This window comes from Myxine glutinosa, chromosome 14 (genome assembly GCF_964187855.1).
Source record: "Myxine glutinosa chromosome 14, kmMyxGlut1.1, whole genome shotgun sequence".
NCBI classification, from domain to species: domain Eukaryota; kingdom Metazoa; phylum Chordata; class Myxini; order Myxiniformes; family Myxinidae; genus Myxine; species Myxine glutinosa.
The window spans coordinates 23,548,802-23,564,426 of NC_136274.1; the positions used below are offsets into that span (position 1 = coordinate 23,548,802).

General features: G+C 44.5%; 1 protein-coding gene across 1 annotated transcript; it reads right to left on the reverse strand.

Moving 5' to 3' along the window:
- Positions 1-1,796: 1,796 nt before the first annotated feature.
- Positions 1,797-14,755, reverse strand: LOC137439501 (spartin). The gene is made up of 10 exons (XM_068135299.2): positions 14,691-14,755; positions 11,183-11,293; positions 8,715-8,918; positions 8,221-8,418; positions 7,930-8,130; positions 7,597-7,702; positions 6,773-6,967; positions 4,363-4,521; positions 4,132-4,222; positions 1,797-2,582 (listed from the first exon to the last, which is right to left on the reverse strand). Exons 2-10 carry the CDS (start codon positions 11,291-11,293, stop codon positions 2,306-2,308), a joined length of 1,542 nt encoding a protein of 513 aa, XP_067991400.1. The 5' UTR covers positions 14,691-14,755; the 3' UTR covers positions 1,797-2,305.
- Between the last annotated feature and the right edge of the window lie 870 nt (positions 14,756-15,625).

A 15,625-nucleotide genomic window follows, 5' to 3' on the forward strand; every position in this document is an offset into this window, starting at 1 on the left:
ATGTTTCCGAGTGCCTCGGTGGTCCTTTTGTCCATCCACATACCTCACCAACGGCTCCCAACAGACTAGCTTTCATTGACATCCAACCACTTTCAAGCTCAACCACATCATCCTCTACCCTACTCAGCCTCTCTTTTAATGCCTCCCTTACTGTCACCTCTTTCAACCTCCACACCTTCATTCTTGGTTGGTACTTCACCCACCGAGCTCTCCTCGCACCTTTCACCCTTATGTCGCAGACAACCAAGTGGTGCTGTGAAACAGCCTCCTCCCCCGGGATCACCTTTGTGTCCCGGAGGTGCCCCCTATCTCGCCTACGCACCATCAGTCAAAGGTTGTCGTCGACCCACCTGACGTGTATGTAACAAGCTTATTATCCTCTTTCTGGAACTGAGTATTACAAATCAACAAATCAGCTCCATCAGCAAACTCCAAAATACTTTCACCTTCTCCATTTCTCACACCATATCCGTAACCCCCATGAACTCCCTCAAAACCATCCATACTCCTTCCCACATGTCCAATCAGGTCTCCTCCCACCACAACAACTTCCTCATCTTTCACGTTTTCCATCAGCTTCTCTATCGCACACCAGAACTTGTCCTTCTCTTCATTGCTTCGACCAACCTGCGGAGCATATGTCACCAAGATGACGTTCACCAAGAGCTTTCCAATCATCATTTTCACCATCATCAACCTATCACTCACTCTAGTCACACTCACCACACTGTCTACAAACTCCTCAGAAAACAGGACACCAACACCATTCACGCCCTCCGGGCACCCTTGCCGCACAAACTTGTATTTCTGTCCCTGCCTACCCTTCACCATTCTCACACCACTTCCCTTCCATCTCGTCTCTTGCACACAACATATGTCCACTCTTCTTCTGACCAATACTTCCACCACTTCTCCTGATCTCCCTGTCATTGTCCCTACATTCCATGCCCCAAACCTCAGAAACCGATCTCCACTTCGGGCTGCACCCTGCCCATATGTACTTGTAATTGTCATGGTTCTCTTTTTGAGGCAATGTTTTTATGGCCGGATGCCCTTCCTGACGCCAACCCTCTTAGTCGTCTCTTACGACACGCAGGGATACGGTGTACCTATTCTGACCAGGGTACACACTGGGAAACGTTTAAAACATGGAAATTCGGGGGGGGGGGGGGGGGGGCGGCGTGAGCATCACGGCTGCGGTTTAAACATATTCCAACAATATCCAAACAGAACCATGAAAACCATGAAAAACAATCTGGGAAAAGTCTACAAGCGAGAACGTGGATTTGAGAAAGAAGGAGAAGAGGCGGAAGAAAAACGAGATACAGGGGGTGGGGCACAAGCCGAGACGAGGAGGAGAGCGAACAAGCACGTGTCCGGGAGGAGAGAAAGAATCAATATAGAATTATTTGTCTAGGGAGGTGAGGTGAGGGGGAGAAAATAAAATAAAAGAAACAAGCAATACAGCGAAGGAAATAACCCAAACCGACAAAACACCGACGGGGGGAGGGAAGCCCCAAGTTGCCAGGCCGCGCACGAGGTACGACCCAGAAAACGATTAACTACACACAAGTTTGCACGAACCACAAACCAACACCAACCAGAAACACACAATAACACGTACACAGCAAAATAACCAATGGAAATTTGACAAAGACAAGAATGGGAAAACACTAAAACTTCGATGCCGTGGAGAGCTCGAAGTACGCTTCACTCGCCCGAGGAACCGGAAGTCGGAACCCTTCGTGACCTCGTGACACGAGAGAGAAAGAGAAAAATGAAAATAAAATACCATGTAAATCACATCTGTTTAACTTTAATTCACGATTGGGCTGCTTGTCACTCGGAATTTAAGCTTTGCATACAAACTCAATGCTGAACATATTATAGAAACCAGAAAGACCTCAACAAGGAATCACTTTCTAGATTATTGCATTCCCATGGATGCAAATTAAAGGAACTCTGTATTCAAAGCCACGACGCAAGGCAAGTGATTTTTTTTTTCCCATCCCGGAAGAAAGGTTGCTACGTATCAAGATTACCATCGAGGTAAATAAGCAAGCTCGATCTCTCCACCTTGCATAGAAAGAGCATCATACACCTGGATATGCAGTGCACCAAGGCAGCCGAGGAAAACCCCCAACAGGCCGGTTCAGGGTTTCTGATAGGTTTCACAACACTTCACCAATCAGGGTGAGCAATCCTCCTGCCCAAACCCGAAGAACACAGATTTATTTTTTTTCTTCTGCACAATTTTCTTCCTGCCTTTTCACTACCAAAGTCGTCTTCAAAATCGCTTTCCATTTCATTCAGTTTCTTTTTTCGTGGCTGTGCCAGCATTAGGCTGAATGGAAGAAGTGGTCGGGTCGGTGGGCACGTCCTCGAGTACTTGCTGCTGAGCAGTTCTTCCAGACATGTCCTCGGGCAGTGGGTACCGAGTGATAACGGCACGCCCGGTCTCTTTCGCAGTGCATTTGATCAATTGCTTGACACCTAGATGGCTCACATTGTACACTGCTGTGCCCAGGTCAATGGCCGAATCCATGGCATTACGGGTTGCCTGCCCGGCCTCTTCACCGTACCTGTAACACGAATATGGGGGGAAGGCATGCAAGACCTGTGCTAATAGAATCAGAGATATCAATGTAAAATACGTACAAATCTGTCAGGAAATGCGACATGTAATGAGCTCTACTGTACCGATCATCATTTTACAATCAGATCCCAAAAGCTAGAATCCACAATCGGGGAGTCCAACGTTTGCAGATTCGTTCTCCACTTGGTTTGTTTCAAGAAGTTAAAAAAAAAAAAAAAAAAAAAAACTTGTGTCAACTGTCAGTTTTCTACCTAATCTGAAATTTTATTTGCATCTGCAATGTGTCTCCAACCCGTAGAACAATCCTCCACATTCTGTTCAATCTCATTCTTTCCTCCAGGTCTTCAAGACAGCTGTTGACCACCATCTCAGATCACCCCTCATCAAAAACCTTGATCTCTTCTACCCTTGTTAACTTCCCTCAAGCCCACCTCTTTCCAACTTTCCTGTTCACCTCCCTCAGATTTTGCTTCTGTATCCATCTTGTCCATTCTTCCTCACATTCCTCATCTTAGAAGTCAATCTATGTTGTCTCTCAACCCTGCTATTGTTCTCACTCCTCCATGAGTTAAACAAAACCTCATCATATGGGGAACAAAGAAAGTCCCCCACTTTCAGTGAAAGCAAAAGCTGCCACGAGTATATTGTCTAAATTTGCCAAATCACAGTCAAATCAACTTGCAACCAATGATAAAGCTCTAGTGCAGTGATGACCTCAGGAACAGATACGTTCCTCATATACCATGTTAAAATAACAATCATGTTGTTACCTGGTGCTGCACAGGGGGTTCGGGTGAGAACTACCTAGGGGTTCCGGCACATGCTGTGCATCGACAATGTCGAGAGTTATTGCCCTCATGGTGTAAGCTTTTCGCGGTGATAGTTTCAGGACATGTTGGACATTGTAAAGCTGAGTTGTTGGTCTCCTGGTGGTTACCTTCTGCCTGTGGCCCGGTGGCAGCACGGCCTGATCCCACATCCCAATATACACTTCATAGCGGCCTTTGATGGCCTCAGAATGGACGTCTAGGTCAATGTCCAGTAGATTAAAAACTTGCCCAGATTCTGAAGTATCGCCACCCAAAATTTGGGCCTCTAGTTGCTATGGTTCAGCTGTGAAAGAATAATGTACAAAGGCACAAACAAACGAAAATACTGAAATAGATAAAAGAGGTGAAGGAGGAAGCTGGGCAATTATTTTTTATAATTCCAAATGTGGAATTACAAGATAGGTTAGGCATAGAGAGCATTAGTGAGGTTATGCGTAGGGGTAGGTTGAGGTGGTTCGGACACGTGGAAAGGATGGGAGCTGGATGAAGAGGTGTATAAATATGAATGTGAATGGAAGGAGAGCTTGAGGCCGTCCGAGGAAAACATGAAATGAGTTGCTGAGAGATGATCCCACAGTTAAAGGAATAACAAGAGGGCTAGCAACGGATCATGCAGCCTGGAAAGCAGCCATGAGGTGAATCACAGCTTACACATGCAAGCATGGAAACGGCAGTAAAATTATAATGATGGCCTGCATATATTACTTGTGTTCTACGGTGTCCGCAGTGGTGTTTGAGACTGCATTAGAAACTGTCTTTGCTGCCTGCTCGAGGCCCGACCAAACAGTTGTAATGCCTTTTCAATGGAGGAGAAGACAGGGAGAAAAATAGGAAACAGAATTTGTAATAAATCATGTGGAACTCAGAGCAACCACTATGGCATTCTACGACTGACAGGTTTTCACTCTAATATGAGCCAAGGAGCATGGAGGTCACCTTTTAGACCACTAGCAGCGACCACAAACGCTCCATCCACCGTAGAGCCGTGCTGGTCCGAATGCCGAATTGATTGTGGGAGAAGACGAGAGCCGCAGCGGTGGACGTGGGGCGCAAGGATGTGTCCCATTCTGGTAACCGCAGAGCTCACAGCACCCACTGAAAATGTACAGAAGAATGTGCAGTAAACACACAAGGCAGGACGGACGGACACACGGATACACACACACAGGCCTGCAAAAGTATTCACACCCCCTCATCCCCTCCAAAGTTCTCACATTTTAATGCCACCAAAGCTTGTTTCATGAAACTTTCAAATCACACTTAATACTATATACAGAGTCTTAACAAACTACTTCAAAGAAAGCTAAAAATGCAGACAAAATGTGATTAGGTTTGATTAACAGAGAAAAATGACATGATTTCAGTTGCATAAGTTCAAACTCTTTGCCTAATGACCCCTAAATAAATTCAGGAGCAATTTATTTGTTTGAAAGGTTACAAAACAAGTGCAATATGTTTCACCTGTATGTAAATCAGTGGTTTAATTTAAAAAAATAAGCTCCCACACTTATCTCAGGAGTTTTAAGGTGCAACTCGGTCAACCAACAAAGAAAACATGAAGACCAAGGAGCTTTCCAAAGAATTCAGACAAAGTGGTGGAGAAGCACCATTCAAGAGAGGGTTATAAGTAGATTTCAAAGTCACTCATTATCCCTTTGAGTACAGTGAGATCCATCATTAAGAGATGGAAGACGTATCATACCACCAAGACTCTTATCTACCCTGATCAGGTCACCCATCCAAACTCAGCAGCCGGGCAAGTAGAAAATTGATTTGGGACGTCACTGTAAATCCAACAATAACTTTGAAATATCTGCAAAGCTCTATTGTCCAAGATGGGGGTCAGTGTTCATCAATGAACAATATCACTTTCCTTTCACACATCTGGTCTCTATGGACAGGCGGCAAGAAAGAAACCATTACTTGAAAAGACGCATCTAAAAGCTTGAATGGAATTTGCGGGAAAAAAGCATCTTATTACCTCCGCCACCATAGGTGGATGGAAGTTATGTTTTCACCCCTGTTTGTTTGTTTGTTTGTGAACAAAACCTCACAAAAAGTTGTGGACGGATTCGGACAAAATTTGGCAGAGATGTAGCGTATGTCACAAGGACGAAATGATTAAATTTTGGTGAAGATCCGGATTCGGATCTGGCTACTAGAATTTTAAAGTGATTCTTCACCATTGGGAGATCGGGCCAAAAACTATATATTGCGGGATATCTCAAAAAGTTATGGATGGATTTGGACAAAACTTGGTGGACAGGTTGTGTATGTGACAAGGAAGAATCGATTCGATTTTGGTTTCGACAAGATCGACAAGATCTGAATATGGATTCGGATATGAGAATTTTTTTTTTAAAGTGATTCTTCACCATTGAGTGATATGGCCAACCAGGTGGAGGTATGTATGCTCTCTACTGAGTGCCGTTCTCGTAGATACTGCAGATATGTGGAGAAAGTTTTGGTGGTCAGATGAGACAAAAATTTAACATTTTGGTCTAAATTCAAAGCGTTATGTCTGGTGCAAGCTTAACACTGCACATCACCTAGGCAACACCATCCCTACTGTCAAGCATGGTGGTGGCAGCATCATGTTATGGGGCTGCTTTTCATCAGCAGGGACTGGAAAGCTTGTCAGGATAGAAGGGACAATGGACGGTGCAAAGTACAGTAGAATCCTTGATGAAAACCTGCTTGAGTCGGCCATTAATATGTATCTGGGTCGGAGATTCACATCTCAGCAGGACAATGATCCAAAGCTAAAGCCACATGGGAGTGGCTGAATAAGAAGACAATAAATGCTTTTGAGTCGCCCAGTCAGAGTCCTGACGTGAACGTTGCAGTCCATCGACGATTCCCATCAAACTTGGCAGAACTAGAGAATTTTCTACGTGAAGAATGGGCAAAGATGTCACCATCTCACTGTGCAAAGCTGGTAGAGATCAACCCCCCTTCCCCACCCCCAAAAGACTCGTAGCAGTCATTGCTGCAAAAGGTGCTTCCAACAGGTACTGACCTAAGGGGTTGAATACTTTTGCAACCAGTCAATTTTGATTTGTACATGTTTTTTGCAGGTATTCCTTGCATGTAACCTCCTTCAACTGTAAATGTTTAGTTTGATCCCTTCAGCTATGAATAAAAATTTGATTTGGAAAAATTGTTCAAATACAATTCGTAAATGCATCTAAATGTGGCATTATTGGAAGGGGGTGAATACTTTTGGAGGCCACTGCATTAAGGGACATGTGCAGTTATTTTGAGGCTTCACTGAACATCTCTTGGACTAAACTGATGCACTGCTTCAGAAACTAAAGAGCCACAGAACACCCCATACCAAACTCACCCACCACCTCGCTGACCTTCACGACCCCACCGGCTGCCTGCCGGGTAACGTTGAGCCCGGTAGCCACCCTCGGATCGACTGAAATCGGCCGACTGGCAGGCTCAACACGCTTTCTCACTTGCTCTCCTCCCCATCGTACGGCAGTTCCCATTGCCTGTGCACCCAATCCTAGGCCCCAGGTGAGCCATTCTGCACCTGTACATCACACACCTCACTCAAATATTGATTGCATCACATGCCACAGGCTCCACACAGAAACATTCATCTTTATAATCATCATTTTTTTCATCCGTGAGGCACAGATCGAGGATGACCTCCAAAAGGTCCTTCGGCCAGAAGAAAACTTGCTTTCCAGACACCGAATATACTTTAAGCCTTAAGGAAATGATTCTTAACGACCATCATTAAAAATTCTTCAATGATAGCTCAATGCAAAGTATGAATGAAACATTTCGAGTTACCAACTAGCTACCAACTAGAAAAACATCGAGTTACCAGTTCCTATTTTTCCCAACCTGTGGAATTAACTTCCACATCCTTTTCAATCTCCCTCCTGAGATTCCTTCCTTCTGTATCATTCTTATCCACCGCATGTGTTCTTTAGCTTTCCTACCCTCTCCCACCCCTCCATTCCTCCCAACATCAATTGTTTATCCAAGTCTCCCTCTTTCTTGTCCTTCAACTCGGCTGTTGCTCCCCCCCCCCCCCACTCTCTACTGTTCCTTTTATCCTGTTATGGCTGGCTTCAGTGTACTAGCTCTTGCACGACCCTTGACTCTGTTTCCCAAAAAAATGGTAACTCAAAAAAAACAAACAAGATGTACCTGTATTGATTCCTTGGGCAACATTTAAGCTCCAGTTTGGGATAGAGGGTTGTGCGGTGTCACCGTGAACTCGGCAAGGATCTAGCGTCACAGATGCTGCATCTGTCTGCGGAGCCAAACCAAAGCGCATGTTCAGAAGGATTCAAACCACTGACATTCAATGGTTCAAATAATCATCTCAACATCAGCATCGTCAATATCATCAACTGTAGTCCAGTATTCATGCATTGCATTTACTGACCCCATCACATACACTTGTACCCTATTCAGAAGTCCAATACTGGAGTCCACATTCCTGACAGGCAAATTTGTCGTCGGTTATTCTGAGCTTACCTGCATTCTCAGGTTGGCAAGCTCCATCAGGAGATCGTTGAGCAGCTCTCGATCCTGAAGAGGGACGCTTGGTGATAGAACCACCGCCATACAGACCCCGGGCGGCTCGCCTGGCCTCTCATCTGGGAATATGTATGCACCGTCAGCGAAACGCAGTACAGGTGAACGGCCTGGGAGTAGTGGATACACCCAACCGCAAGCCTGTCCACAGCCGAGCAGTGTACACGAAAGGTTAGCACACCTGACACGCGATATATTTTACCTTCATCAATGTTCCTTGATGTAATTTACCTGCAAAAAGGCTGGAGGCAGCAACGGGTCATCTGTGGGCTGCTGAAATCGCATAACCCGCAGCCCACCAGTCACAGCCGGTGTCCAGACCCTACCGTCTCTCGTGGCGCGGAACAGGTGCACACCACTCTCGATGACCTGCAGTTCCTCGGCCTCCATGGGAGGTATCACAATGCTCTGACTTGGCACCACACCATGCTGCTCACCACAAACATGATTGCAGCGATTTTCACTCGCAGCAGCTCTATGATCGTAAAGTATGGCACTCGTAAACGAGTTTATCATGGTGACCTTCAGAAAGTCTTCACGTTTTCACAAATGTGTGTAAAAGGTTAACTTAGTCCTATATGACTCATCACTGGCTAATTATATCCAATGTCTTTTGACAAGCACAAGACTGCAACCACCACAAGGCATAACCACAGCATTCCTCAAAGATGTCAAGTTAATCTCCAGCCTTTTAAAAGTCCTCCTCGATGGTCCGGCCGGCTTACCGGCATAGTGTCCAGTTTTATCTCCAGCTCTGCAATCTGCTCCAGCACTTGCGTCTCCATGTCCCTCATCTTGCACTGCATCTCAGCAGCTTCTTCCCAGGCGGGATCATGGTCGAGAGGCGTGGGGTGGGACATCGCCAAGCCCCTGCGCAGCCTCTCAAGTCCACGATTATATGCGTCCAGTGCAGCCTGTGGCTGCCATGCCTAGGAGGAGTGAGGGAGGAGCGCACACCAAGGTCACTCCATGAAAGTAGCGATTCATTTTCCAAGCCAGGAGTCATCACAATCACAAAGTTGAGTATAAGGGACAAAGTTTTTTTTTAAATCCAACCACACTTGTACTTTGTCATCATCAAATAACCGATAACCGAGCCCGGTATGCAATTCCACGCCTCCCCAAGAATGTCATTACAAAGCTCGATCACAATTCAATCAAGAAAATATGAAAATATCAAACCCCAATATGAACAGGATAAGTAAATTAATCCGTAAAAGCTATAACAAACAACTTTAATGATGAAAAAATAGATGCAGTTCAAATTTGTATATTTTTACCTCCGCCACTGAAGGTGGATGGAGGTTATGTTTTCATCCATGTCTGTCTGTGTTTGTCTGTCTGTCAACAAGATATCTCAAAAGGTTGTGGACGAATTCAGACGAAATTTGGCAGTGAGGTAGTGTATGTGACAAGGACGAAATGATTAGATTTTGGTGAAGATCCGGATTTTGATCCGGCTACTAGAAGTTTATAAGTGATTCTTCACCATTGGGAGATGGGGCCAAACACGATACATAGCAGGATATCTCAAAAAGTTGTGGATGGATTTGGACGAAACTTGGTGGAATGATTGGGTGTGTGACAAGGACGATTAGATTAGATTTTGGTGAAATCTTTTCTACCCCCGCTAATTTCGGTCCCCTTGTGTTTTATACCTCCCCCCCCCCCCCCTTCCCACGCCTCCTCCCTCCAAGCCCTCTCCCTCCCACACTTCTCCCTGCTCTCAAATGTTGTGGTTGTGTGCTTCCCCTTCTCTCCCCATCTTGTCTTCCGCTCCCTCTTTTTGTATATTTTATTTGTCTGGTTGATTTGTTTGTGAAATAAATGTTAGCTCTTTCACGAGCCTCGATTCAGTATACAAAATATCTGAATATAGATTCGGATACGAGAATTATTTAAATTTTAAGTGATTCTTCACCATTGAGAGATCGGGTGAAAAGCGATTATATAACATGATGTTTTAAAAATTTACAGACGAGTTATGACTAAACTTGGGGGATGAGTTCGTTTGGTGACAAGAACAAGCCGATTCGATTTTGGTTCAGGTCCGAATTCAGATCCAGCCTATCATTGGGATACAGAACGTAAACTGTTCAGCCTGGCGGAGGTATGCGCTCTACCGAGTGCCGTTCTAATTGCTACTTGTCATTATTTTAGGAACCCCCTCCTCCCCCTTCGCCCCACTCCCCTAAGTATAATATTTTGTCGGACGTTGTCCCTCTTTTGGATCCTAACTTATATCTTCTTGCTATTTGCCATCATTTGGGATGATTTCTTAAGCCCAAGACCATGTTTACTCCTATCTCGCTGCAATGTGCCATCCTCCAGCTAAAGGTCAGGGACAAGAGAGGGGGAGGGGATTTGGGAAGAGGAAGAAGATAGGTTTACAGAGAAGTAAACCTGTGACATGAAGCTGGAGGCCATGTTGCTTGATGACAAAACGGTTGCCAAAGGTAATCTTACATTTCTCATTGAGAATAATAAAAATAGAGCCCAAAAAATCCCATATTTTAACATCAAATCACAATGTCAAGAATTTAAAACTTTGTCATACCCATATTGAAGAGTAAATTTCATGCGAATTGATCAATATATTAATGTCATGTCATCAGAGTGGGTGGCACAAATGACAACATTTTAAATCCTCAGAAAATTACCAAACAATCCTAAAAATAAATAAATAACCAAATCCCATAAAACGGTTATCCAATTACCGAGTACAGTACCCAATTTTACTCAATCAGGTGACCTTCAGATCATCTTCCTTTACTGGAGTTTTATAGCAGATGTGTGTATAAGGATTGCTCTTTCCAAAATCCCATGTCAATCATGGTTTTTTTGTATAAAAAAAAAGTTAAGGCTCGTGGAGGAGCAAAGACACAGAATTGATTAGGACGGCAGAAAGAGAGAAAACACCAACGGCAAGCAGGGTTGAGAGAAAAAATAGAGGGAGACTGAGACAAATGAGGAAGAATGAGGGGTAGGGAAGGGCACATGGGGTGGACAAGACAGATGCAGAAGGAAACTCAGGAAGGAAAAACTGGAAATTTGGAAGGAATGTTAGTGGAAGTGGTATTTGTGGAATAGTGGAGGAGTGCAGGATGTTGTTAATGAAAGCTAATTTAGTTTGAATTTTGCTAAATGACATATTTTTGGCCATGTGGCAGGTATTATCATATGTCCGTCTCACCTCTTCAGCCGTGATGGCCTGAGCCAGTGCGTCGTAAGCTGCTCGGTACTCTCGTCGAACCAACACAAGTCGGCTTGTGAGATCAGTCGTGTCCGTCTGAGCACCATCCATCTGGGGGAAGGAAGGGAATGGAAGGGAAGATTGGGTCAGCATTTAGAATGCGAGTCGAACCTGCTGCGTGTGATTTCCAACCATTAAAAGTGGGACTTTAGGTGAATAAAAATGTAACAGTGATAGTATTGTTACGTGCTCCTCCCCAAACCCCGGTCACGGTGTACCTCCGAGCCCCGAGAGGAGTCAAGGCAGAAAAATGTGTTATTCTGTTTGTCAAAGATCAATGGTGAAACCACACCAATTGTTACCAACAAACAAGTATTGTATTAAGGTCACACAAGAATAACAGTACAATAACAATATTAATCAATTGTACAACCAATATATCATTTTCCTATGATGGTACCATCAGTTCGTACAAGGTAACGCACTGTGCTCCAAGTGAGTGAAACAAGAACATTCCCAATGTCTCTATCCCGGCATCAAGCCAAAGTCGATCCACGCTTCAGTGATCATCAGAACGATGTCGTATCGAAACCAGAATCCCGTTCGGTTGAGTGACAGTCACGCTGCCAAAGATGCGTAAAGATGCCCTCCAGGCGACTGGGAAATCACACCTTCGGGTATGGACGTTCTACGGCTCCCAATCGGCGAACCGCAGATTTCCCACTCAAAAGCCACGTTACACACACACACCAGATTAACGTCTGGATGCGGTGAAAATGGTTAAAGCGAGGTGAAAAACCTGGAGCGATGCGAAAATCGGGCGGGAGTCAAAATGGCCAACGGCCCGTTCTCGAGACGTAATGGCACTCCAACGATTCTCTTCGGAATCGACCGCAAAACCTGTCACGCAGGTTTATCTGTCACAGCGATGACAACTTTGTCGCAGGAATCCCTTTCCCGGGAAACCCAAAGTTCACTCGTGACTTTCGTTTGCCAACGTTCGCTCAAGACCTCAAAGCAGCTCGGCTTTCTTGTCAAACTCACTCGCTCCGCCTTTTCTCCTCCTCTTCCTCGTCGTCCGGTTCCGGTTTCATTTAAAACACTAGCTTTTTTTACCTTTTGAAAATAGTAATCGCTATTTCACTTAAACGATAACAATAATAGTACATGGAACCAACAATGTTTACAGTGGATGAAAACCATAACAACAGAAGTGACGAATCCGTAACAGTATTGAGAGAGAAAATAGGTGAAAAATAATAATAATAATAATAATAATAACAATAATAATCTGGTGTCTGCCCCCTTTGGCAAGACTTAATCTTAAGTTATAAAAATATCACAAGATGTTTCTTCTTGCATTACATGCATGGATGAGGGGGGGGCGGAAATCCCAAAAATTGTGTCGTAAAGGAACCATATTTACATATATACAGGACACACGATGTCATCTTGACAAAACGTGTTTTGCAACATTTCAACACGAGTCTAGACCCAGACAAAGATTTAACAAAATAAGATAAGGCAAATAGTGACCCGTCATAAACGTTTCTCATGGCCAGCCACACGAGAGCGTTTGCTGGGTTGGGAGGGCATGGTGCGAGGAGGTCGCCACGTAGTGGGTTTTCACCGATCGTTCGATGGTTCTGGAAGGCCATGTAGTATTACCAGAGCTAGCGTAACGGCACAACTATTTAGCGCTAGCAGGATTGCAGAAATACGCACATTCGCCACAGATCTGGCTCGCTTAGGTTTGAATCTAGGTCCAGCTACAAACTGCCATCCTGGTATTTTGCAGGCAGGGCGAGGCATCAGTGTGTACGTCGTCTCTCGGTTGGACGTTAAATTGCACATCTGGTCTGTCAGCATGAGTTGGTGGACGTTAAGTCTCCTCAATGTCCTGTGCAAGGAGTTTTCATGGTACAAGTGGGCACCGATTCCTGTTTTTCAGTGCTTGAACTTGAAAACCAATGAACTATTCAACAAGGTAGAATCTCACAAGAAGGCGAAAGCAATCGGTTCACGAACAGACGAGAGGTAAATCCGCAGTCCTTGTGAGGAGGTGTCAGGCTAAGCGTATTATAAGAGGATCAGCGTGAGACTGCTCAGCTGCCACAATGTGTGTACCAGCTTTACCCGAGAGAGCGTGACCCTCAGATGTTGCTCTTTCCACATGTCCGAACGTGCCAAATTAATCTGATATGGTGGAAAACACCACAATGTGAATGTGCTCTCGTTTACACGACACGGACATCAACTTTGCAAAAAGATGTGCCATTGTATATACAAAGGTCTCCTTTGTTTCTCCACATTCCAATGACACAAGATCGTTTCATTTGGAAATAGTTCAGGGGTTCAACCGTATAGCCCTCCACCCACAGCCACATGACCAATGGTCTAACCACCACCTCCTTTTACCATTCAATATACAACTATTGGGGATGCCTCTTCGCGGTGTTTGTACCCCCAAAGCAAGTCGGGGCCAAATCTTCCCCATTCTTCCCTGCTGCCTGGATTCGTCAGGGCAGGGCGGTCATGGTCACAGTGCCGATCGCTCCACATGGACTGGCCCTTTCCCTGTTGTCTGTATCTTTTTTCTCTGTCTGTCTGTCTCTCTGTCTTTCTGTCTCTCTCTCTGTCTCTGTCTCTCTCTCTCTCTCTCTCTAACTGTGTTGTGTGGCCCTGACTTCGTGAAGGCAGGGGTACACCATCCTGGATGTGGGGGATCTCTGGGTCGATCCTGTGAGATCGATTGGTTGTCTCCATGCCGTGGCTGCTTGTTCGAGAGAACTGTCCTGGGCACAACAACAACAAACAACAACCCAATATTTATATTAACTGTGACCATGTGTAGGTATAACATATTGAACGAAATTATAGTTGTGCCAGAGAAAGGACAATGACCGGCAGTCTTGATGACGTGTAAGCATCAGTCATGAATACATAAATCACGTGACCTTTAATTTGCACGATTGAGACTCTTCGTATCAGTGAGGTGTGAGTGATGATCCTCACAACACGTGGTCACTATGATGACGTCATACTCTATATTCGCTACCTTTTTCTCCGGTACCTGGTGGAATTAATTCATAAAAACATCAAAACAGGTACTTTAATCAAATTTAATAACGCTAGAACCTCCCCCCCCCCCCCTCAATTCTCCCGAGGAGGGAAGATCAACCAATCACGGCGTTTCCTGAAATGTTCACCAAACCTTTACCGCTGAAATCGATCTCTTGACAACAAATAATATTTAAAAGGTTACGTGGTTATTAAAGAGGGAATAGCAAAACAATCGCTCAGTAATCGTGGATGGTTAAGCGTATTAAAGGCTCATGTATTGAACGCTCACTGTACGTATAATAAAACGTTTCTTTAATTAAATAATGCCGAATGGCGTAAACGGTGCAGAAGTTTCAGAAAACGTTGTGGGAATAAAATATCGTAAATACGATGGTGATTATAAGGAAAATGACCCAAGAAACACAAATATGGATCGATTTCTTACCGCAAACGATGACGCGACGTCCTCTCGCCGCTCTCCGGAATCACTGGACGCCGTCAGGAGGGGGCGTGGCGTGATATGAGGCGGAGCCTCAGGGGCCGCTTGGAGAAAACTTGCTTGTGGTTACTGACGTGATGACGTCATAGGTGTTGATTTAAAAAAAATTTTTTATCAGGAATTAATTATTTCATCGCGTATCACAAACCCATATTTTCTTGGACTTATATTATTACCCTGCACTCGCTAAGCGAAAAGCGAGGTTAAGCATTCATTTGGGTTCGTACGTGTCTGCATTTCGGTAAAAGTAAAGTGTGTGCCGAGTCTGCATTTTAAAAATTCATTTTCTCGGCAACCGTTGGTCCGATTGACATGAAATTTTCACCATAGGAGGGCCTCCTCCTGTAGAATATTTTAGTGAATATTATGACGTCATATGTCACGTGGTACAGGCGCCAACTTGGAAAAACGTTACACCTCTATATCTCCCAAACCACTCAATGGAAAAAAACTGAAACATGGCTCATTGTCAAGTACTCACCATGGGGAATAAGATATGTTAATGATGATGTAATCGGTACGTTAATTATGACGTTATAATTCAACAAGTACAACGCTTGATTCGATCAGTAGGAATTTTTTTTCTCTGCAATTCTTGGTCCGACTGACACAAAATTTTCACCATAGGAGGCCCCCTCCTGTAGAATATTTCAATGATTACTAGTACCGACGCTATTATGACGTCATAGGTCACGTGGTACTGGCGCCATCTTGGAAAAATTTCGCACCTCTATATCTCTGAAACCACTCCATCGAAAAAATTGAGACCTGGCTCATTGTCACCGACTCCCCATGGAGAATAAGATATGTTAATGATGATGTCATCGGTGCCCTCGTTATGACGTCATAATTCGACAAATACAACACTTATCCATCCGATC

Excerpts from the sequence above, each read along its gene's own strand:
- LOC137439501 (XM_068135299.2), bottom strand. The coding sequence starts at position 11,293 with ATGGATGGTGCTCAGACGGACACGACTGATCTCACAAGCCGACTTGTG. Across the intron at positions 8,919-11,182 it reads AGGCCATCACGGCTGAAGAG|GCATGGCAGCCACAGGCTGC; the intron begins GTGAGACGGACA and ends CACTCCTCCTAG. Across the intron at positions 8,419-8,714 it reads TAAAACTGGACACTATGCCG|CATGGTGTGGTGCCAAGTCA; the intron begins GTAAGCCGGCCG and ends TGTGGTGAGCAG.